The sequence below is a fragment of the Dasypus novemcinctus genome, chromosome 9 (assembly GCF_030445035.2).
Source record: "Dasypus novemcinctus isolate mDasNov1 chromosome 9, mDasNov1.1.hap2, whole genome shotgun sequence".
NCBI lineage: Eukaryota > Metazoa > Chordata > Mammalia > Cingulata > Dasypodidae > Dasypus > Dasypus novemcinctus.
In genome coordinates, this window is record NC_080681.1 from 131,039,030 (window position 1) to 131,063,434 (window position 24,405).

At 54.5% G+C, this 24,405-nt stretch overlaps 1 protein-coding gene across 1 annotated transcript in view; it reads left to right on the forward strand.

The window, feature by feature from the left end:
• CFAP74 (cilia and flagella associated protein 74) overlaps window positions 1-24,405 on the forward strand; it is a 115,811-nt gene that overhangs the window by 26,044 nt on the left and 65,362 nt on the right. Inside the window, 11 exon segments of the mRNA XM_071217179.1 lie at window positions 3,364-3,442; window positions 8,943-9,027; window positions 9,191-9,337; window positions 10,352-10,450; window positions 11,882-11,986; window positions 13,711-13,884; window positions 14,737-14,847; window positions 15,125-15,227; window positions 16,113-16,270; window positions 18,063-18,267; window positions 23,623-23,792. Coding sequence (XP_071073280.1) covers window positions 3,382-3,442; window positions 8,943-9,027; window positions 9,191-9,337; window positions 10,352-10,450; window positions 11,882-11,986; window positions 13,711-13,884; window positions 14,737-14,847; window positions 15,125-15,227; window positions 16,113-16,270; window positions 18,063-18,267; window positions 23,623-23,792 — 1,418 coding nt within the window. The 5' untranslated portion in view covers window positions 3,364-3,381.

Sequence of the window (24,405 nt, forward strand, 5' to 3'; positions counted from 1 at the left end):
GGCAGCTTGTGTCCACACGAATGCTTAGGGCAGCTTCATTCATAACTGCCCCAACCTGGAAGCAACCAAGTTGTCCTTCACTAGGTGAATGGAAAACAAACTGGTGCATCCATATGATGGAGGATTATTCTGTGATAAAGAGAAATGATGCATCAAGCAACGAAAAAGACACGGAGGAACCTTAAGTGCAAGTTGCTGAGTAAAAGAAGCCGGTTTGGAAGGTTCCAAACTGCATGGTTCCACCTCAGGGACATTCTGAAAAGGCCAAACTTCAAAGGCAGTGAAGAGCTCGGGGATGCGGAGGGGGCCATGGGCATTTTTAGGGCAGTGAAGCTACTCTATATGATACCGTGATGGTGGATCCAAGACATGATGCAGTTATCAAAACCCACAGAACCACACAACACGGAGAGATACCCAAAATGTTGATTGTGGCCTTTAGTGAATAGCAACTTATCAGTACTGGTTCAATTGTAACAACTGCACCACACTCATGCGTGTTGGAATCGGGAACTGTGTGTGTGCAGGTGTGTGGGGGTACATGGCAACCCTGTACTTTCTGTTCAGTTTTCTGAAAACCTAAAACTGCTCTAAAATATAGTCTACTAAAAACTAAATTGCTGTCATTGATTTATTAATAAAGTATCTTGGAAACATTATTAGACATCAAAAATATTTTTCAGTGAACTATTCTGAAGCAATTGTTATGAGTTAAGCAATAAAAACCAAACTCCTTCTCTATAGTTTTGGTGTCTCAAACATAATATCAACATTTGTATATGTTTTAGCTAGTCTTACCCATTACTTTAAGGTGAAGTAGTGCACATTCTTAATATACAATATGTTTCCATGCTAGGTACATTGACTGGCGAGCATTTATCAACTCTTTTCTATATTAATTATGGTGCAAGCATGCTGTGATTAATAGGTATTAAAAAACATTCATGTATTTTAGGTATAATAGAAAATAAACCGAAGCCAGGCATTAAATTAAATTTCACAAGAAAAAAAAAATTAGTACTGAAAGTTTCTGTGCTTAACATTGCTCCTTTAAATGAAAGTCTTCCGGGAAGTGGATGTGGCTCAACTGATAGAGCGTCCGCCTACCATATAGGAGGTCCAGAGTTCAATACCCGGGGCCTCCTGACCCGTGTGGTAAGCTGGCCCATGCACAGTGCTGCCATGCGCAAGGAGTGCCGTGCCACACAGGGGTGCCCCCTATGTAGGGGTGCCCCACATGGAGTGCACCCTGCAAGGAGAGCCGCCCCACATGAAAAAAAAAGCACAGCCTGCCCCGGAGTGGTGCCACATACACGGAGAGCTGATGCAGCAAGATGACACAACAAAAAGAGACACAGATTCCCAGTGCTGCTGACAAGAATGCAAGCTGACACAGAAGAACACACAGTGAATGGACACAGAGAGCAGACAACGGGGGGAAGGGGAGAGAAATAAATAATAATAAATATTTTTTAAAAAACACGAAAGTCTTCCATTTCAATGCATCAACACCCGAGATTCCACAGCAGGCAAGTCCCCAACACTCCCCAAAGGATAAACATATTGTATCTAAGAACTATTTTTGATCCATGGCTATGTGTGTGCGTTTTATTGAGATATAATCAAATGCATAGATCTCAAGTGTTCATTTCCACAAGCCTTGACATTTGCACACACCAGCATAACCTCTACCCAAAACAAGAGTTAGTCACCCCCCACAAACTCTTCCACCCACCGCCCCCCATCTCTAACCCAAAAACCACGACCTGGTTTCTGTCACCATCAATTAGTTTTGCCTGTATTTGGATTCCATATGTATTCTTTTGTGTCTGGTTTGCTTAACATGTTTTGAGATTCCCGTATGTTGCCTTTGTCAGTACTTTGTTCTTTTTTATTGTTGCCTATTAGTCTAGCGAATGGATGTGCCATAATTTGTTTATCCCTTCTTATTTTGATGGACATTTGGATTGTTTCCAGTTTGGGGCTATTATGAATAAGGCTGCTATAAACATCCTTATGCATGTCTTTTTGTGGACATACTTTTGTTTCTCTTGGGTAAATATCTCAAAGTAGATTGTTGGGTCATATATTTAACTTTATATAAGAAACTGCCCAACAGTTCTCCAACGTACCATCTTCCACTCCCAGTGGCAAGGTGTAAGAGCTCCAATCACCCCACATCCTTGTCAACATTTGATGTTATCAGACTTATTAACCTTAGGCATTCTAATAGGTGTGCAGTGTTTCATGGTGGGTTTGTTTTTGTTGTTTTTTTAGTAATATATATTATTTATTAGAGAAGTTGTGAGCCTACAAAACAACCATGCACAATGTGCAGAATGGCCATACACCCCCCCACCACTACCAGCAGTACCCCACATTGTCATGGAACATTTGTTACAGATTATGAAGAAGATCAGACTATTAGAACTAACTATGGTCCATAGCTTATATTTGGCTTATATTTTCCACACAACCCCATTATTAACACCATGTATTAGCAGCGTACATTTGTTACAGTTCACGAGAGAACACTCTCCTGTTTGTACTGGTAACCACGGTCCATCTTCCATCACAGGGTTCACTGTGTTACATGTGCCTTGCACAGTCCATCCAAAATGGATACTCAGAGGCTCTCTCTTTCCTCCCAGAGCTGTGCAGCCATTGCCTTCATTGTGGTTTTAATTTGCATTTCCCAATGACTAATGATGATGCACAAATTTTATTTTTATTAGCTATTTGCACACCTTCTGTCTTGTCTGCTCTAAATCTTTGCCCTCCTTACATTAGGATTTTTGTTTATATTATTGATTGTTTGGAGCTTTTTATATATTCCAGATACAAGACCTCTGAGAAATGTGTTGCAAATATTTTTACTAGTACGTAGCTTATCTATTCATTTTCTTAATGTTTTTTCATAACAGAAACTTTTAATTCTTATATAATCCAATTTGTGGGTTTAAAAACAAATCTGTCATAGAGGCATTATTTACAATAGCCAAAGGTGAAAAAAACCCACGTGTCTAGTGACGAATGAATGGATAAACAAAATGTGGTGTGTCCATATGGTGGAATATTTTCAGCCATAAAAAGGAAGTTCTGATACATGACACAACACGTATGAACCTTGAAACGTTATGCTAAGTGAATTAAGCCAGGCACAAAAGGACAAATATTGTATGATTCCATGCACAAGAAATATCTAGAATATGCAAATTCATAGAGTCTGAAAGTAGACTAGAGGATACCAGGGGCTGAGGCGAGGGGTGGGAAGTGGTCTGTGCTCTTGTTGACCTGTATCTGGTAATTCTTCAGAAGCTATGTAGTGGAAAGTATGAAATAATTTTTTATGGTTGTTTGTAGCTAATTTCTGCTCCCAAAATGGAAGAAGATATTGGCCTTTTCCTTAAGGAGGAGATGCTACATGGCTTTGTGGAAGACGGTAAGGAAGAACCTTTCCAAAATAAGTCCACTTCCAGCAACGAGGCAGACAGATCAGGCGCTTCATGGTTGCCCCTTCAGGGAGATGATGTATCGTGACCTCAGAGTTTTTCTCCGAGGGCACTTCACCAGAAGGAAGGATAGACAATGGCTGAGAACTCTGAAGCGGGAGGCCGTGGTTTTCTAGTTTCCACCATCACTGTTGAGACTTCTAGTGCCGTTTTTATCTCAATCCATTGGCTGTGACTGGTTGTTGTTTTTTTCCTGGAATCTTTTAGATTTTTTGGGTTTTTTGTTTGTTTGGTTTTTTTTTAAAGATTTATTTATTTGTTTAATTCCCCCCCTCCCCTGGTTGTCTGCTTTCGGTGTCTATTTGCTGCGTCTTGTTTCTTTGTCCGCTTCTGTTGTCGTCAGCGGCATGGGAAGTGTGAACGGTGCCATTCCTGGGCAGGCTGCTCTTTCTTTTGCGCTGGGCGGCTCTCCTTACGGGGCGCACTCCTTGCACATGGGGCTCCCCTATGCGGGGGACACCCCTGCGTGGCAGGGCACTCCTTGCGCGCATCAGCACTGTGCATGGGCCAGCTCCACATTGGTCAAGGAGGCCCGGGGTTTGAACCACGGACCTCCCATGTGGTAGACGGACGCCCTAACCACTGGGCCAAGTCCGTTTCCCAGATTTTTTGGTTTATAATCTCTGATGATTTGAAAATTTTCTAAGATGTGCCTTGATTTGGGCCCAGTTTTTTGCAGTCCATTGCCTTGTAGAAACTCAAGTTTCCAGTCCCTGCCTTACGTCAGCCCCTTCAGCTCATCTCTCAGTTTTGTGGCATTTTGTCAGTCTCAACTGGTCCACGAGCCTTCTAAAGTTTTTAGTCTTCTAAAACTTTGCCTACTTTTCTCATCCACTGCCCCCTGCCATTGTAGATTTAGGCCTTTAAAAATTTCTTTCCTGTTGTTATTACTGAAATTTCACAAGGAAGTGGAGATACATGCAGAAGTTTAATTCTCTGTGTTTTGCTGGAAGTCTGCAGTGATCCTCAAACTTTTTTGTTTTCTTTTTGGCTGAGAACCTTTTTACACACTTAAAAAGTGTTATATCTGTAGATATTTACTGTAACATATTTTTTAAGTTTGTTAAAGGCTGCCAAAGCAATATTCCAGAAATGTGTTGACTTTTCTATGGGGTATAAGCTTACCTGTTCACGGCTAAGAAAAATGCCCAGATGAAGGCTTCAGCAGACCAGCCGCTGTTGTCCTGGACTCCTCTCTCCCACGGCAAGGCACGTGGGGGTCCGCTCGTCTCCCCCTCTCCCCTGGACCTCACTGCTTTCAGCTTCTGGCTCCAGTGACTTCTGGTTCCAGTGACTTCTGGCTCAGCTTCTGGAGGTTTCTCTTCGTCTCCATGGCTCTTAACAATATCTAGTCTTCTAATCCATGAACACAGACTCTTTCCATTTACTTAGGTCTTCTCTGATTTTTTTCAGCAATGTTTTGGTGAATACTTTTTCACTTTCTTGATGAAGTGCTTTGAATCATAAAAGTGTTTAAGCTTGAAGAGGTCCCACTTATCCGTGTTTTCTTTCATTGCTCATGCTTTCAATGTAAGATTTAAGAACCCACAAACTCCCACCAGGCCTTGAAGATGTTTCCTTACATTTCCTTCTAGGACTTTAATGATTCTAGCTTGTATATTTAGGTCTTTGATCCATATTGAGTTAATTTTTGGGTAAGGTGTAAGATAGGGATCTCTACCTTTCTTTTGGATATGAAGATTCAGTTCTCCCTGCACCATTGTTGAATAGACTGTTCTGCCTCAGTTGGGTGGGTTTGAAAGCCTTGTCAAAAATCACTTGACCATAGATATAAGGGTCTGTTTCTGAACCATCAGTGCAGTTACATTGGTCTATGTGTCTATCTTTATGCCAGTACCATGCTGCTTTTCCCACTGCAGCTAGATAATCTGACTTAAAGTCTGGAAGTGAAGTGAGAGTTCTCCAACTTCACTCTACCTTTGTAAGACCTTTCTGGCTATTCGGAGCACCTTACCCTTCCAAATAAATTTTGTAATTTTCTTTTTTGTTGTCTTTACCTGGCTTTCATATGAAGGTGATGTTGGCCTTGTAGAATGAATTAAGGAGTATTCTCTCCTCTTCAATTTTTTTTTTTTCAGAATTGGAATTAAGTCTTCTTGGAATGTTTGTAAAATTCCCCTGTAAAGCCATCTTGTCCTGGGCCTTTCTTTGTTGGAAGGTTTTCAAATTACTAATTCAATTTCTTTACTAGTAGTTGGTTTGTTAAGATCTTCTAGTTCTTCTTGAGTCAGTGTAGGTAGTTTGTGTGTTTCTAAGGATTTGTCCATTTCATCTAGATTATCTAATTTAGTGGAGTACAGTTCATAGTATCCTCTTATAGTTCCTTTTATTTCAGCAGGGTCAGTTGTAATGTCCCCCTTTAAATTTCTGATTTTCATTATTTGTGTCCTCTTTCTTTTTGTCAATAAAAACAAAAGTTTTATCAATTTTTTGAAGGCTTATCAATTTTATTGATCTTTGCAAAGGACCAACTTTTGGTTTTGTTGATTCTATTGTTTTGTGGGTTTTTTTGTGTTTTTTTTAGATTTAATTTTTATTTATTTCTTTCCCCGCCCCCCCCCCCACAAGTTGTCTCCTCTCTGTGTCGATTCGCTGTGTGTTCTTCTGTGGCTGCTTCTATCCTTATCAGCGGCACTGGGAATCTGTTTCTTTTTGTTGAGTCATCTTGTGTTAGCTCTCCATGTGTGCAGCACCATTCTTGGGCAGGCTGCACTTTCTTTCACGCTGGGGGGCTCTCCTTACGGGGCGCACTCCTTGCGCATGGGGCTCCCCTACGTGGGGGACACCCCCTGCATGGCAGGGCACTCCTTGTGCGCATCAGCACTGAGCATGGGCCAGCTCCACACAGGTCAAGGAGGCCCGGGGTTTGAACCCGCAGACCTCCCATATAGTAGACGGACGCCCTAACCACTGGGCCAAGTCCACTTCCCAATTCTATTGTTTTTTGTTCTCTATTTCATTTATCTCTGCTGTTATTTCCTTCCCTCTTCTTGCTTTGGGTTAATTTGTTCTTCGATATCTAGTCCTTCCAGTTTTAAGGTTACGTTTCTGATTTGAAGTCTTTCCTCTTTTATCATGTAAGCATTTAGAGCTATAAATTTGCATCTCACCACTGCCTTTGCTGCATCCCAAAAGCTTTGGTATGTTGTATTTTCATTTCCTTTCACCTCAAGATATTTTCTAATTTTCCATGTAATTTCCTCTTTAACCCATTGCTTAAGAATATGTTGTTTCATTTCCACATATTTGTGAAATTCCATTTCTTCTCTTTTATTGACTTCTAGCTTCATTCCACTGTTGTTGAAGATACATTGTATGACTGCAATATTTTTTCAATTTATTGAGACTTGTTTTGTGACCTAACATATGGTCTATCCTAGATAGTCAAGAATAATGTGAATGCTGTTGTTGTTCATTGAAAAAAAATTTTTGAATTTTTTATTTAGTGAGAGGTAGGAGTCCAAATCCATTCTTTCGCATGTGGCTTTCCAGTTGCCCCAGCACCATTTGTTGAAGAGACTGCTCTTCCCCCCACTCAATGGACTTGGCACACTATTCAAAAACAGTAATTGGCTATAGATGTACAGGTGTATTTCTGTTCTCTCAAATTTGTTTCATTGGTCTATATGTCTATTCTTATGCCATTACCATACTTGGTTAATTTCTAAAACATCACAGTAGGTTTTGAAATCAGAAAGTGTGACTCCTCCAACTTCGTTCTTTTTCAAGATTGTTTGGGCCATTTGGGGCCCCTTGCAATTCCACTTCTGCAAAAAAAGGCTACTGGAATTTTGATAGAGATTTCATTGAATTTATAGATCCCTTAGGCAATACTGACATCTTACAATATTAAGACTTCCGGTCCATGAACATGGGATGTCTTTCCATTTACTTAGGTCTTTTTAAATTTCTTTCAGCAATATTTTATAGTTTTTAGTGTACAAGTCTTTCACTTCCTAGGTTAAATTTATTCCTAGGTATTTTATTCTTTTAGATGCTATTTTAAATAGAATTTTCTTTAGTTCCTTTTCAGATTGTGCATTACTGATGTATAGAAATCCAACCGATTTCTTCATGTTTATCTTGTATCCTGCAACTTGGCTAAATTCATTTATTCTAGTAGCTTTCTTGTGGATTCTTTGGGATTTTCCATGTGTAGGATCATTTCTTCTGTAAAAAGAGATAATTTTACTTCTTCCCTTCCAATGTGCATATCTTTATTTTTTCTCTTACCTGATTGCTATGGCTAGAACTTCCAGTACAATGTTGAACAACATGTAGACATCTATGTCTTGTTCCTGGTCTTAAGGGGAAAGCTTTCAGTCTTTCACCATTGAGTTTGATGTTTGCTGTGTATTTCTTTTGTGGAGGGGAGCGGTTCACATAACAATTTTTTTTTAATCTCTTTTTTTTAAGATACATGGATCACACAAAGTGCTGTGTTTTTATAAATGCTTTTTATCATGTTGAGGAAATTTCCATTCTTCTTAAAGATTTATTTCTCTATTTTCCCCCCTCCCCTCTTCACGCCCTGCTGTTTTTGCTGTCTGTGTTATCGTCTCTTCTCATTTTTTCTTCTCTAGGATTTACCAGGGTTCGATCCTGGAGACCTCTGATGGGGAGAGAGGTTCCCTGTCAATTGCACCACCTCAGTTCCTGGTCTCTGCTGCGCTTCACCTTGACTCTCTCCTTGTCTCTCTTTTGATGCGTCATCATCTTGCTGTGTGTCTTGCTTTCACGGGGCACTGGCTCACCACGCAGGCACGCTTTCTCTTCTTCTTTTTCACCAGGAGGCCCCAGGGATTGAACCAAGTTCCTCCCATATGGTAGGCTGATGCTCTATCACTTGAGCTACATCCACTTTCCAAAATTCCCTTCTATTCCTAGTTTTCTGAGTGTTTTTATCCTGAAAGGAGGTTGGATTTTGGCAAAAACCTTTTCTATGTCAGTTGACATGAGCATGTTTTTTTTCCCCTACATTCTATTAATGAGGTATATTACATTGATTGATTTTCTTATGTCGAACCATCCTTGCATTCCTGGAATAAACCACTTGGTCATGGTGTATAATCTTTTCAATATACTGTGGGATTCAGTTTGCCAGTATTTTGTTAAGGATTTTTGCATTTGTATTCATAAGAGATATTGATCTGTAATTTTCTTTTCTTGGGCTATCTTTATCTGGTTTTGGTGTCAGAGTAATACTGGCCTCATAAGGTGAGTTAAGAATAACCCCTGCTCTTCAGATTTTTTGGAATAGTGGGTAGGTGTTAAATATTCTTTTAACTGGGAGAATTTAGCAGTGAAACCATCTGATCCTGGACATTTCTTTGTTTGAAGATTGATTACTGATTCAATCCCTTAAGTCAACATAGGTTGCTTTATTTTTTAACTCATCTTGATTTCTAGAAGAAGATAAATTAAAGAGTCCAGAGTTTGAGGTTGAAGGTCTTTCTCCAGAAGCTGAGAAGAACGCTTCCCTCGGTTGTTCTGGGTAATTAACCTGGGCTGGACCAGTGCTGCCCCCACCCTGAGGAGCTTCAGCTTCCCTGCCAACAAGTGGAGCTCTAGCGTGGGTGGATTGGGTCACACCTGCTCAGGAGTGGGGAGGCGTATGGGCTGTGAACAGCATCTGATGCCCTTTCTATTTATTTAAGTCCAGTGAAAGAAGCAGCTGCTCACACTCACACAAGTAAGAAGCAATCAGCCGCTGCAGACAGACATCAGGAACTCCAACTGCAAAGGAACTTAAACGACTTAGATAAGATACAAGAGGAAAGAGATCTTTTCATCCAGAAAATGAGGTGAGGCTGGTTGGTGCTGAGCTCTGAGCTGTCCACCATTCCCACTGAAGTCCAGGGTCTGCCCGGATGGACAGGGCTCCTCCTCCCTCTGGCCAGCTGCTTAAGGAATGCTGAGGGCTGGAGACCTGGGCGCCCGTGCCCCTTGCACGTAGCTTTGCTCATGAGATGCTGTGGGCCAGGGTTGGTCCTGGACCCACTTTATTGAGAGTCCTCCAAGCAGAGCTCCTGCCACTCAGGGCGGCAGGCACAGGGCTGGTGGCCGCTCGGCTCCTCCTGCAGTCCATCGGGCTGTGGACAACTACTGCCGTGCTCAGCCCGGTGGGCCCCAGGTTCTCCAGGCCCGCTGTGACAGGCCAGCTGCCTGGCGGGCAGAACATGGACCTGGCGGGTTCCGGAAGACGGAGGGCTCTCCCCAACCTCTCCTGGCACCTCTGTCTGAGGGGTGCTGGCAGGTGGTCGTGCTGCATCCAAACATACAGAAAACTTTTAAAAATTACTTGTATTCCACTGCTTGGCATCACTAAGTGGTAACATTTGCTGTCATTTCTTTCTCTGTATGTGTGTAGGCATGCATTATAATTTTTTGCTGAATTATTTGAAAGCAAATTGCAGACATCATACTTTACTCCTACATACTTGAGTATCTCCAAAAACAAGGACATTCTTGTGCTTATTTCAGTTAAAACTAATCTCATTTCCCAGACATCCTCCTATAGCAACCTCAGATTGCCACTTGCCCCCCGTGTGACCCACAGGTCCTCCAGGGCTGGTGTTCTGACCCGGTTTGCGCCCGAGTCGGCGCAATGCCGTGTGGTGACTCGCGGTGCACCCCAGGCTCGTGGAAACCCCGCCGCAGGGTGTTCAGAAAACAGACTCACCAGGGTGCCGGAGGGTCCCGGGCGGGGCCGAGCTGGGGGCACGCCGGGCCCACGCGCGCCTCGCCTTCTCGGAGGCAGGGGAAGGGGTGCAGGCCTGCCTCGCGGCAAGCCGCCCAGGCCGTGCCTCGCGTTCCAGAGCGGAGCTGCGCGCCTGTCGCCAGAGGATGGACCTCATCGCCAGACAGCAGGAGAGCGCGGCGGCCGAGGCGGCGGCGCGGAGCCAGGCCGGCAACGCGTGGGTCACGGCGCGGGGGCGCGGGGCGGGGCCCGGGGGCGCAGGCCGCAAGCAGGAGGGGGCGGGGGACGAAGCCCGGGCGTGGGAACGAGCCTGCCGCGCGCTCACCCGGTCATCCGTGGGGAGAGATTCCGCTGGCGCAGAGGCCACGAGGCCGCGAGGCCCCCGCGGGCTGGGCCGTGGGCGGGGCGAGCTGGAAGAGGGGGCGGGGCGAGCTGGGGCGGGGGCGGGGCGTGTGGGGCTGGAGGCGGGGCCTGCGGGGGGCGGCGGCAGGAGGGGCCCAGCAGCCCAGGGTACTGCGCAGCTTCCGGGTGGGCTGGGGCTGGGGTTGGGGAGAAGGAAAGCATCAGAACGGGCTCCTGTCTTGAGCCCCAGGGCAAGGGGTGAGCCGCCTGCCCAGATGAGGAGCCACAGGAGGGCAGGCCTCGGGCCAGCGGGATTCCCGCCTGTGTGAGCAGCGCACTGGGGCCCATGCGCTGCAGCTCGCAGTTCTCAGGGAGCCGCCATGCGCCGGCTCGCGTGGCCCCTCCAGTGCCATGGAGGGCGGTGCATGGACTCTAGGGGACTGGTCCGAGGCCACCCACTGATGAGGGACAGAGCAGGGGCTGTGGGTGCTGGAGCCGGTGCACAGGACCCTCTACTTGATGCCAGGAGAGAGAAGAACACCCAGGACTGGGGCCCTCAGGGCCTGTTGGCCCGGGCTCTAGGACCTCGGCCCCAGGTCCCCGGCGATGGCCACACTGAGCGGCTGCCCGAAGCCCATGTCCCCGCCGGCGTTCCAGCAGGGCTGTCCCCCATTGTCCACACACCAGCCCTGGCAGCATGGCGCTCCATCGCTGCGGTGGCAGCTTACCTCCCAGTATTGGCGAGGGTGGCCACCCACTCCCCGTCCCACCGTCCTGGGGCAGGGCGCGTCTTGGCGTGCAGGGCACGTCTTGGCGTACAGGGCAGCCACACTCCGGGGGAGAGGAGAGCGAGACACAGCCTTCCGCCCTGGCAGGCCCAGAGGGCCTTTCCGTGGCTCTTTGGGCACCGGCCCTGCAGGTCACTTGGTGAGCGTGCTGGGCCCTGCTGGGCCCAGAAACCTGGTGGCCACTGCTCAGGCTCCATAGCAGGACCGGCCTCCCGGCCGAGGGCACAGCCAGAGGTGGGGGCAGTGCTGAGGGCTGGAGGGGGCCCGTCCCCTCCAGCTCGGAGCCTGTCCGCCAGCCAGTGCCACGTGGCCACGGAGAAGAGGGCGCGGGCAGAGCCTCCCCACACCGCGCTCCGTGGCTTCAGATAGCCGTTTCGGATGGACGTCTCTCCTGGCATGGGGAAGGGAGTGGAGGCCTTACCAGACGTCCCACGGGCGCGGAGGTTCGGCTCGGGCTGGCCGCGGGCCTCGCCCACTTGCCCGCGGACGCTTGGCTCCGTCTCTCTCTCCGTCTCCAGCGCAGCCCTGGGCCACCTCCGAGCAGTGGCCGGCCGCCTGTGCACGGAGCTGGAGAAAGAGAGGCAGCTGGAGGCGGAAATCCGCTCGGCGCTGCAGGACAGCGAGTGAGTCGGGGCTGCCCTTGGCCTGGGCGGGCGCCGCTTGTGGGTGACCCGTGGTTTGAGGAGAATGAAATCTTGGCGTGGGGTACTTTCGAGCGGCTTGAACCCTGAAAGGCAAGAGTCAAGTGGCTGAAAGGAAGGCTTCACGTTTTTGAAGGGTTTACGGCTTTTCCACATGTTGACTTTCTTTGAAACTATCAAATCAGGGGTTTTTTTTTCTTTTCTTTTTTTCCTATATTTCCTTTTTTCTGTTCTTTATACTTTAGAATATAAACAACAGGCACCCTTTTAAATTATTTTTAATTAATTTCTTTTATTAGCATAGTTGTAGGTTTGCAGAAAGTCCAGAGTTCCATATATGCTCCCCCCCAGCAACCAGCACCATTTCACAGCTGTCCCGAAGTCCCGGCCAGCAAGGGACGCGGCGTTGTGCCATCAGGGTTTTGGTGAAAAACCTCAGAATTGCCTCAGCCAGTGGTGCTCAAAGGGCTGCACCGTGAGAGTGGGAACTCGAGAAGCATCCCCCAGAGGGGGTGGGTGGGCACCAGCGGGGTCGCCTCTGCCCCCCGAGGCAGGGCCTCCCACGGAAAGCAGATGGGGCCCGGCTGAGCACCCCAGCTCTGCCGCGGGAGAGGCACAGGGGGCCGGGCTGGGCCTGTGCCTTCTGACAGCCCGCCGTTCTTGTGCTTCTGCCTCCGGCCCTAGCTCCTGCCCTGCCTGGCCTGGTCCAGCCTCTGCAAGGAGCTGGTCCTGCAGGGCAGGTGGGCTTTAGAACCCTAGACCAGGTCCTCCGCGTGGCCTCACCCGCCGGTCCCCGGGGCAGCTGCCGCCCGCTCAGGCCTCCACGGTGAGCGCCGGGCCCCGGAGCTCCCTGCCTCCCTCCAGGGCCCTGTGGGCCGCTGCTGCAGGCCGTCCCTCCACTTACACCCAGTCGCTTTATTGAAGTCTAACTCACAATAAAACGCACTCCCAGGTCCCTGGAGTGTTAGGTGGCAGCCCCGCCCTTTCCCACCCGAGGGGCCGCTGGCCTACTTTCAGAAATTGCCCCGAAAGGTAGCGGGAGCCCAGGGGCGGGGGGCACCCTCTGACGGCCCCCAGCCCCGGCCCCACCTCAGCCGCCGACGGGCTGGCTGCCCCCGCCCTCGGGAGCCTCCCACCGGGGGTGCTCGGAAACCGAGGGGGTCCCTGGCCTCAGTGAACCTGACCCAGCAGCGGCACGGCTGACGTCTTCCAGTCCTTCCCCGGATGGGCCGTGACTCTGCCAGGAGTCGATCCCAGGAAGGTCCTGGGGCCTGGGGAGAGGCAGAACCTGTTGGAACCCAGATTGTCAGGGCGTGTGGGGGTTCTAGGAATGATGAGGTGGATGAAAAGGACAGAGACGGGAGGGGAAGGGGCTGCAGGAGGGGGCTGAGGAGGGGGGCTGGAGAAGGCTGGAGGAGGGGGCTGGGGGTAGGGGATGGGGGAGGAGGATGGGGGAAGAGGGCTGGAGGAGGGGGCTGGAGGAGGGGGCTGGGGGAGGGACTGGGGGAGGGGGCTAGAGGAGGGGCGGGGGGAGGGGCTGGCAGTGCTGCAGCACAGGAGGGCGTCCCGCTCCAGCCTCCCCTCCCAGCGCTGCGCTGGCCTCACCCTGGGCCCCCCTGCCCACCAGGAGCCGCAGGTCCCCAGACTCTCCGCAGGGCTGGGTGCCCACCCTCCCACCAGGTAATCAGGGGTCCCTTGTTTGCCAGGAAGGACATGTGGCACATTGAGATTGAGGAGGGGAGGTTCGACGCCATCCGGAAATCTCTCCAAGAGAAGGCGGCCGCGGTGGAGCAGCGCCTGAACGCGAAGGCGGCGGAGCAGCTCTGCCGGGAGAAGGCGGCTTCCAGGAGGGTGGAGAGGGGCCACCTGCTGAGGCTCAGGTGGAGGGGGTGCGAGGGGGGGGACGGGGAGGGCGGGGGGTTATGGGGAGGGCCGGGGGGGGGACGGGGCGGGGGGGGCAGGATGGAGAGGGTCAGGAACTCTGTCCCCGGCTCCCCGTCCTGCTGCCCTCTCCAGTGGGTGGGTGGGTGCTCCTCCCAGGAGCCTCTGTCTGCCCTGGGGCTGGACCCCCGAGCTCTCCCTCTGCCCTGGCGCCCACCCTTGTTGGCCCCGCCCCCTGTGGAAACCCCCTCACCCGGGGCTCCACCTCCCTCAGCGGCTCCTGCGCAGCCCTCTCCCCACCTGAGGACGTGGGGGCTCAGGCGCACCCCCACCCCACCTGCCCCAGGCGCCTGAGGCGGTTCCTGGCCCTTGCCCGGCGCAGCCCACCGGGTGGGACACCCCTGCCTCTGCCCCACCCCCAGGCCCGCCTCCAGGGCTCCCCCACGTCCATTCTCACCCGCCTCCCCCCTCCCCGTGGGAAACCCTCCACCATCCTCCCTCCTCCAGCCCTGGAGCCCCAAACCAGGTTCCTCCAGACCCTCCCCCCCATCTGTGGCTTCCTCTTGCGACCCCGCGACTGGGGGCTGTGGCTGCGCGCTTCTCCAGTCCAGCTCCTCCAGCGCAGCTGGCTGGCCCCTCCCAGATGCCAGCGCTCCCCCCCCCCCTCCTCTCCCACTGCTCCCCCTCCTGCTCCCTTCCCGCCCCCCTCCTGAGGCTCTGCCCTGGTCCCCTCCCGGCCTTGGAGTGGCCCCAGCCCAGGAAGACCAAGTAGCCGCACGCACAGCTGCTGTCGGGCGACAAGGGCACAGCGGGGCCGTGCCTTGGGCCCAGCGCCTCGGCTGTCCCCGCAGGAGATCCGTGCACCTGCAGAAGGAGCACGGCCTGCGGCACCAGGAGCTGCTGGAGGAGGCGCGCAAGAACCACAGGGCGGCCGTGAGGTTCCTGAAGGCCTCCCTGGGCAGGTAGACCCCCGGGAGCTGCTGAGAGCGGGGGTCGCTTGCTTTCGTTTGGAAGCCCCCCCACACTGCTGTTAAATCATCACCTGTCAGCAGAAAGCAAGGGACGGCTGTGGGTGCCCGCACGCCTCCAAGCCCAGGGCGGGGACGCGCTCTCAGCTCATCTCCTCTGTCTCCTCCTCTCCTACTTCCTTGGTGGACATGGCTGCCCCGGGCCCCGCTCTGATGCATCCCCCACATCCTTAGACCAGCCCGGCCCCGCTAAAGGCGCCTCTTCCTCCAGAATTCGAGAGCGAGAGAGGACGGAGGAGCTGGAGTGGCGCCAGCGGCTGCAGGGCCGCGTGGACGCTGTGCTGGCGCTCAGGAACAGCATCATTGCCAACCGGGTACGCCCCTGGGCGGGCGCAGAGGGCAGGGTCTCCTCCCGCCCGCCTGCGACGTGAGCCTGTGCAGTGTCCGTCCAGGCGGAGCGTCACACCCTGCGCCCGGGAGCGCGTCCCCGGGACCCACCTCTCCACCAGGGCCAACCCCCCACTTGCTCCCTGGAGGCGGGGGGCTGCCAGCATGAAGGCAGGCGCCATCCCGACACTACGGGACGATGGTGCGCGCCAGGGAGGGTCCTGGTGTGGCCAGGGGGTCTTTGAGGGGGAGTGAGGCCTGGTCAGGCCAGGTGGATGGTGGGACTGGTAGGAAGCAGCGTCTGCAGGGGCTGACGGGCAAGGAGAGTGCGGCATCGTGGAGGACAGCGAGGTCGCTGTGGTGGGACAGGGCAGGGCGGAGGGGAGGGGCGAGGAGCTGGGTGGGGAAGCCACAGAGCAGCCCCTTTGCCAGCCACCGGAAGGCCCTGGATGCGTCCACTAGGGGCTGGCAGCGTCCGCTGTGTCTGGCTGGTGGGGACAGACAGGCGGACTGAGAGTGTTGGTGATTCCTGTGCAGGCTACCACGGGCACCTTCACACGCCAGTGTTAATTTCAGAACACCTTTTCAAAAGGTCCGTGTGTGTGCGCAGGGGCACATATGTGCACAAATGTGCACGAGTGGGCATGGGCACGTGTGTGTGCAAATGTGGGGTGTGCACATATGTGCTGCGAGTGTGCATGTGCGCATTACACGTAAGTGTGCAGACGAGTGCAGGGCGTGTGTGAGTGCATGGCTCGTGGGTGCTCGTTTGCGCACATGAGAATTTGCATGCGTGGTGCACACGTGCGTGTGCGTGTGTGCCAGCACGTGTGCCCGCTAATGCCATAACCTCTGTGCTCTCCGCGTCCAAGGAAACGCTCCGGAAATTTCAAGCGTGGGGCCAGGCCAGGGCCAAGCTGGCGGAGCAGAAGGCTCAGGCCGAGAAGGAGGAGATTCTGGCTCACGGTGGGGACGCGTGCAAGCTCCTTTCCCACCAGCGCCGGCGCCAGGAGCTGGAGGCCCAGAAACGGTGAGGGGGGCCCCGGGCCAGGTGAGGGGCCCGGCCACCACCCGTGCAGCACTCGGGGCCACCCGTCTGCACTGACCTTGGCCGGGAACCCCCAGGGCCAGCCCCCACCCCTGCCAGCCCCCAACTGCACCTCCTTACTACAGCCCCTTCTCAGCCGACCTCCGGGCCCCCTCCCGTGCTCACAGCCGAGGTGCTGGGAGGGGGGGCTCGTGCCCACTGAGGGCCCGCGAGGCCCCGGGCTCACCTCTGGGCTCACCCCGCCTGCCCGCCTCCGCCCGCGGGCACCTCCACACAGCTGGGCTGCGCCCACACCCGCAGCTCCCGGGCAGCTGCTGCCCCAGGGCCTCCCTCCCCCACACCCCCCACCCAGGGGGCTTGATCCTGGGACAGTGTGGGACCTGACCGAGTGGGTGGGGATAGAGGCTGCCGGGGCCCACCAGCCCCACTCATTCTCTTGCCCTTTTCGACCTCGCATGAGACGCCCCAGGTGTAAAGCAGGCCACCCTCCCATGGCGCGGCCCCCCCACCCTGGAGAACCCTTCCCACCCCCAGCCCCCACCCCTGACCGGGCCAGCTCATGGCTCCAGCCGCTCAGGTGGGGCTTCTCTGTCCCTCTGCTCTGGGGGCGCCTGCTTGCCTGCCCACCTCCGTGGGGGCTCGGGGGCAGCCACTGCCTGTGCCCCCCAAGTCCACTAGTGCAGGCTTGGCAGGCAGGTGGTGCCCAGCAGGGGGCTACAGGGATGAGCGAAGGAGTAGGTGGGCACTTGGCCGCAAGCCCACCCCAGCCCTTAGTTTGGGCCTAGTGGGCCCACACCCTGGGAGCGGGGGGCACTTGGGGGCCGAGGCTTACATGGGCTGAACCGTCTCCCTGGTGTGTGGGCGCCCAGGGGGAGCTGCTGGGCTGGGCTGGACTGCTGGACGGGGGAGGACGGAGCCGGGAGGGAGGATGGAGCCGGGTGGGGAGGATGAAGCCAGGGGGGAGGACGGAGCCGGGAGGGAGGACGGAGCCCGATGGGGAGGACGGAGCCAGGGGAGGAGGACGGAGCTGGGAGGGAGGACGGAGCCGGGTGGGGAGGATGGAGCCAGGAGGGAGGACGGAGCCCGACGGGGAGGACGAAGCCGGGAGGGAGGACGAAGCCCGACAGGGAGGATGGAGCTGGGAGGGAGGACGGAGCCGGGAAGAGAGGACGGAGCTGGGAGGGAGGATGGAGCCTGATGGGGAGGACGGAGCAGGGAGGGAGGACGGAGCCGGGAGGGAGGACGAAGCCCGACGGGGAGGACGAAGCCAGGGGAGGAGGACGGAGCCCGACGGGGAGGACGGAGCCGGGAGGGAGGATGGAGCCGGGTGGGGAGGACGGAGCCGGGCGGGGAGGACAGAGCCGGGAGGGAGGACGGAGCCGGGTGGGGAGGACGGAGCCGGGAAGGAGGACGGAGCCCGATGGGGAGGACAGAGCCGGGAGGGAGGACAGAGCCGGGAGGGAGGATGGAGCCGGGAGGGAGGACGGAGCCAGGAAGGAAGACGGAGCCCGACGGGGAGGACGGAGCCAGGGGAGGAGGACGGAGCCCGATGGGGAGGACGGAGCCGGGAGGGAGGATGGAGCCGGGTGGGGAGGACGGAGCCCGGCGGGGAGGACAGAGGCGGGAGGGAGGACGGAGCCAGGAGGGAGGATGGAGGCCTGCGCCCACGGGCCCGGGGCTCCCCCAGGACAGCTTCCGGCGCGGAGCCCTGCTGGCTGGGCCTGCGCCTTGGGGCGCGGCTCCTGGCCCCCCTCTCAGACGGAGCCTCCCCCAGAGCCTCCGAGGAGGAGCAGAAGCTGCGCAAGCGCGAGATCGTGGCTCGGCTCTTGAAAGAGGAGGCTGCGGAGGAAAAGAGGAGGCAAAAGCAGCAGCCCCCCCGCAAATGCCGGGCACGGCCCACCCTGAGAGACAGGACCTGGGCCTACATCTCCGACGTCTGCGAGGCGGGGGGCCTGGTAGCGGCCTCCGGCTACCCCCTGGTGAGCAGAGGGCCTCCCCTGGTCGAGATCCCAGCTGCCCTGGGTATGGGAACAAGCAGGGAGAGAGGGGGCCCTGCCCAGCCCCCACCAAAGGGCGATCGGGATCTGAGCCCGAATCAGAACAGGAGCTGCGCCCTGCTGCCCACTCACGGGTGCCCCGGCTGCCGAGTGGAGCCCGTGGCCCAGCCGCGGTGGCCCGACTCCCCCCGCCTGGCCCCGACCTGCCCCCGGAGCTCTTCTCCCTGAGAAGCAGCGCCCGGCAGTGGGGGGTGAGCCCGTACCCTCCGCTTGCTTCGCGCGCTCTGCCAGGCTGGACGAGCCCCGCGGGCCTGTGCCCTGCAGGGGGGCAGTGTGAGCGCCGCCCGGGGACGCTGTGCAGCTGGGCAGTGGCTGGGGGCCGCGCCCTGGCTCTCGTTGCCACCTAAAGGAGCGAGTTGGCCGCGCCCCCCACGCCGTCACCTCTCCTAACGGAAGCAGGCTGTGGCGGTCCCCGGCTCTGCCCGGAACCCTCTAGAGAAGGGCTCTCACCTTATTTGACCCACGGACCCCTTTGCCAGTCCGGTGAGCACCACGGGCGCCTGCTGCGTCCACATCCGCTGCGTATCATCTAATAAGAGAATCACACCCGCACCACACGGCCCCACGAGAGTAAGGGATTCCGAATTTCAGTTCAAGCTCACGGGCCCCTGGTTAAGGACCTCCTGCTCTAGTGAGAGGAAGAGGACGCAGAGGCCTGGCCGGCCACCGGAATGCGGGGGTCAGGCCCCCAGGAGCAAGGCCAGCCCCAGCCCGTGTGCTCTGGGGTGCACGCCTCGAGGTCCGTGGGTGACGGCCGGCCCCCCCACGGCTCACGGGCCACCCAGCCCCCGGCTTCGAGGATGGCCTCGACTGCTGGGGATCGGGCCACGCACCAGAGGACACGCTCAGGTTGAAGTCGGCGGCCCGTGAGCCGCGTGGAGGTGTAACAGGTCAGGTGCAGAGGCAGGGCCTGGACAGGTGGCCAGCGCCCTCAGGGAATCACACCTGCCAGGGCCGCTGTCACCTGAGAGCCTCGCCTCAGCCAGGTGGACATGTGCCATCTTACCTGACCCCAGGTAACAGCTGAGCCACTGACTAAGCTCGGCCTGGGGGGTTGAGCACCCAGTCGTCCACCCTCCGTGAGGTCGGTCGTCACTGAAGGTTTTACCATCACCATGAGACTGACGGCATTCCTTTCACCCACCCACCCGGCCACCCACCTGTCCATCCATTCCTCCCTCCCTCCATGCACCCACCATCCACCCCCCCTCCCTCCGTCCACCCGGTCACCCACCCACCCGGCCACCTACCACGCATCTCCCCCATCCACCCGTCCAGCCCCCCCACCCCACCCTCATCCACCCACCCGTCCATCCATTCCTCTTTCCCTCCATCCCCCCAGCCACCCACCCGCCCGTCCGTTCATACTGAGGACCTGCTCTGTGCCAGTCTACACGGCAGCCCTCAGGTGTGGGGGGACATTTCTAGCTCCCCTTCCCCGAGGGCCGGGTGGTCTCCCCGTACACCTCCTCCTGAGCGCCCGTGCGCTCTGGGACCGGAAGGTGACCGTCCTGCCCGAGTGTGCAGCTGGCAGAGCCCGGCCTCAGGCCTCTTGCGCTCTGGGTGACGGCCCGCCTTGGGGCGGCCTCCCCGGCTGCTTGGACCTTGCCCCTGCCCCCTCCTGCCACACCTACCCCCCCCCCAAGCCTCTGACCTGCTCTGCCTCTGCCCAACACACCTGCTCGGCTGTCCCCAAGAGGCCTCCCACCCACCCCGTTCTCCACCAGAGCTCCCACTGCCCCCTCTGAGCCCCCCGCCTCCACAGGCCTCACATGAGGGAGCAGACAAAGCCAGTGCTACAAACTGTCCTGAGGAAATAACCACTGCTGTCCCCTGAAGTCAGCCCCCAGGAGAGCTCTGCGGGGAGTTGTAGATGGGTGAAAATCAGAGGCGATGAGCGGGGAAGGTCAGGGAGCAGATTAGAGCATCTGACAGGTAGAACAGGGGGCGACGTGGGTGGACTCCTGTGGGATTGTGTAAGAATGCTTCGTCATGTGTAAAGACGCTCATCTTACATTTTAAACGGGCGTGAGTGCTGTCCTCTCACTTGTGTAACAAGTGCAAGAGCTGGACGGACAGAGCTGCTTGAGCGGCGCGCTCCGGTGGAGCCCGGGGGCTCATCTGCTCTGAACTTGCCTCCATGTTCTCCATGCTCTGCAACGAGCACATTTTCACGGTGGCGTAAGAAAGACGTGACTTTTTTTCTGCTTAGGGCCGGAAGACTGTAGCAGTTTGATATGGTTATGAATTCCAAAAATAGATACTAGATTATGTTTGTAAACTGGTCTGCACCTGGGCATGATTAAGTTATGACTGGGCTTTGATTGGGCCACCTCAGTAGGGTGCTGAGTCCCCGCCGCTTGGGGACTCACAGACAAAAGACGTGGCAAAGGACAGAGTTAGAGTTTTACTGTTGGAGTTCTGAGCTGGAGCCCTGGGAAGCAAGCACAGAGAGGAGCTTGGTCGTGAGGAAAGAGAAGCAAGCCCCGGCAAGAGAGGAATCCTGAGCCAGAGAGAAGCAAGCCCCAGGAAGAGAGGAGCCCAGGAAGCCTGAGCCCTCGCAGGCGTCAGCAGCCATCTTGCTCCAAATAGACTTTGGTGAGGGAAGTAACTTGCGCTTTATGGCCTGGTATCTGTAAGCTCCTACCCCAAATAAATACCCTTTATCAAAACCAACCAATTTTTGATATTTTGTGTCAACACCCCTTTGGCTGACTAATACAGAACCTAATACTAGAGAGTGGGTTCATGCTTTTGCAATTACCAAAATGCTGGAATGGTTTTATAAATGGGTATGGGTATTTTTTGGAGGAATTGTGAGATGCTTAATAGAAAAGGCCAAGATTGCTTTGCAGAGACTGTTGGTGGGAATATGGATGCTAAAGAGAATTTTTATGATGGCTTAGAAGTAAACGATGAGGGAAGCGGACTTGGCCCAGTGGTTAGGGTGTCCATCTACCACATGGGAGGTCTGCGGTTCAAACCCCGGGCCTCCTTGACCTGTGTGGAGCTGGCCCATGCGCAGTGCTGATGCGCGCAAGGAGTGCCCTGCCACGCAGGGGTGTCCCCCGCATAGGGGAGCCCCACGCGCAAGGAGTGCGCCCCGTAAGGAGAGCCGCCCAGCGCGAAAGAAAGTGCAGCCTGCCCAGGAATGGTGCTGCACACACGGAGAGCTGACACAAGATGACGCAACAAAAAGAAACACAGATTCCTGTACTGCTGACAACAACAGAAGCAGACAAAGAAGAAGACACAGCAAATAACATAAGAACAGACAACCAGGGTGGGAGGGAAGGGAAGATAAATAAATAAATAAATCTTTAAAAAAAAAAAAAAGAAGTAAACGATGAAACTTCTATTGGAAACTGGAGGAAAGGCAGTCTGTGTTTTGGAGTAGCAGAGAACCTAGCAAGATTAACTCCTGGTGTTTTATGGAAGGGAGAATTTGAAAATGGTGAGCCTGGGCATTGAGCTGAAGAACTTTCCAAAGTAAGCCTGGAAAATGTGGCTTGGGTTCTGCTTGCTGCTTATAGCAAAATGCTAGATGAGAGAAAGTTGCTGAGGACTGAACCGTGTCTTTCAAAACCAGAAAGAATCTGGAAATTCCAAGCCTATGGAAATTAAGCTCCCAGAAAATAGCACCCTATTTGAAGACTTAACTAAACTTGGAACTTGTAAATCAGGATTGAAGATGCAGTTATGTCAGAAAGACTTGTGGAAATTCTTACTGTCTGATGGCTTGGACCCCTGCTTCTTGCGTGCTAAAACAACAAACTTTGTGAGAGAACTGTATGAACAGAATCACTGTCAGCTTGAACTAAAAGGGACATGGAAAGGAGAGATTGAAGGAGAAACAGCTTTAAGAGGAAAATCATGGAAGCTGAGATCTGGAATTAGGACATCACCTTGGGACAAGAGAGGAACCCCACCCATGTGTACAGAGAGGGGGAGTTTGTACCAGCAGTTGAAGAGGGTGGATGTTCCCACCCGATGTTCTGGGAGAATTTTGCTGCCCCAGGGTACAGAGAGGGTGGAACAATTCCTCCAGGATTAGGGCAGATAAGGTCAGCACCCCACAGGTCTGAGAGGGGTGGACCTGTCCCCCATGGATTAGGGAAGGCCAGGTGGTCAACTCGTTGCTCTGAGAGGATTGAGCCTGTTTGCCAAAGATTAGGGGGACTGTTGTCTTCACATCAGGTACAAGGGGGGTTAAGACTCTAGCCCATAGATTGGGTAAGGTGTGGCAATCACCCCAACACTCCTGGAGGGGAGATCTGGAGCTTGGTCAACACCCAGATGCTTGATGAGGATGGAACCAAGAAAATGGCCATTGGACAAGACTGTGGAAAGGGTGGGTTCCCATAGGGCACCAAGGAGAAGAAACCATCATCTTAAGGATGACTCTCGGACTGAAGTCGAATGGAGGACGCCCTGCAGGTTTACTGACCTGTAGAGGACCGGTGACTTGTGTTTCCCTCCCAATGTCTCCTTACTGTAGTGAAAATGTTTATCGTTTGTCTGTACATTTGTGTATTGGAAACAGATAACTTGTTCTGTAAGTTTCAGAGATGTATAGCAGACAGGAACATTGCCCCAAGAAAAACTGCATGTCTTTAAATCTGTGATATGATTTAGTACTTGCATTGTTACTGATTTAAGTTTTTTTTTAATATTGTAATGTCTTTTTGGAATTCAGAGGGTAGAGTGTAACAGTTTGGTATAGTTATGAATTCTGAAAATAGATACTGGATTATGTTTGTAAACTGGTCTGCACCTGGGCGTGACTGAGTTATGACTGGGCTTTGACTGGGCCACCTCAGTAAGGTGTGGAGTCTCCGCCACTTGGTGGGTGGGGACTCGCAGATGAAAGACGTGGCAAGGGACAGAGTTGAGTGTTTTTGATTTGGGGTTTTGATGCTGGAGTCTTGAGCTGGGGCCCTGGGAAGGAAGCACACAAAGGAGCTTGGTTGTGAGAGAGAGAAGCCAGCCCCAGGAGGAGAGGAGCCCAGGAAGCTGGACCTGGCGGGCGTCGGCAGCCATCTCGCTCCAACACGTGGCAACAGACTCTGGTGAGGGAAGTGACTTCTGCTTTATGGCCTGGTGTCTGTAAGCTCCTACCCCAAATAAACACCCTTTAGAAAAGCCGGCAGAGTTCTGGTACTTTGTCCCACACCCCTTCGGCCGACTAACAGCACAACCTCGCCTTCCCAGAGGAGGCAGCTCAGGCTGCCCAGCTCCAAGGCCCCGGTCCTCGAGCCACTCAGCCTTTCTCTCTAGACACAGGAGCCCGAGAGCCCCGTTCACCTCAAAGGCCCTCATCTAGTGAAAACCATGTCCAGCGACTCTGTGCAGGGCGACCCCAACTTGGCCATCAGCCCAGAGGCGGACACGCTGGCCGAGCCGGAAATCCCCGGGCTCTGGAATGCCGACTACAGACCACACCAGGTGAGCGCCCCGGCGCGTCCATCCACACCCACTCCTGCCGCTCACACCCGTCCCCCAGCCCCGTCCCCCACCCGCGCCTCCTGCAGCGCGTTCGGGGAACTGGCGTGGGCACGGTGGCCCCAAATGCCCGTCAACCTTGCGTCCCCGGGCACCAGTCCTCAGCCATGGCCTCTGAGGGACGCAGCAGCCAGTGCTGCATTTCTCCGCTTACCGCTAGGGAAGCGTGTCCTAGAAGAAGGCACGCGCTCAAAGCGCTCGTGACCGCCCTCCTAGGCCCCTGTGGCTCTGGGTGCTGCTCCTTTCTGGGTCCTTCTGGAAAAGCCACGAGAGGCATCACCGTCCTGCTCTGCCCTGTCGGGGCCTTCGTCCCGCAGCTGGGGGGCGGCAGGGGCGGCAGTCCCCAGGGAAGCCACGGGGGCTGGGGGGCCTGGAAATAGAGCCCCAGCGTTTCAGCACAGCCTGGGAAAACAAAGGGGACCGTACAGGCCGCTCCGCGACGACTGTCCAGTTAGAAGCCGGCCAGCGGCCACACTGTCCAAGGAAACTCGGCCTCCTGCGAGTTCTCGAAAACTGTACACAGCGAGCACAGTCCCCCCCGCTTAGTTCCCAGCAACG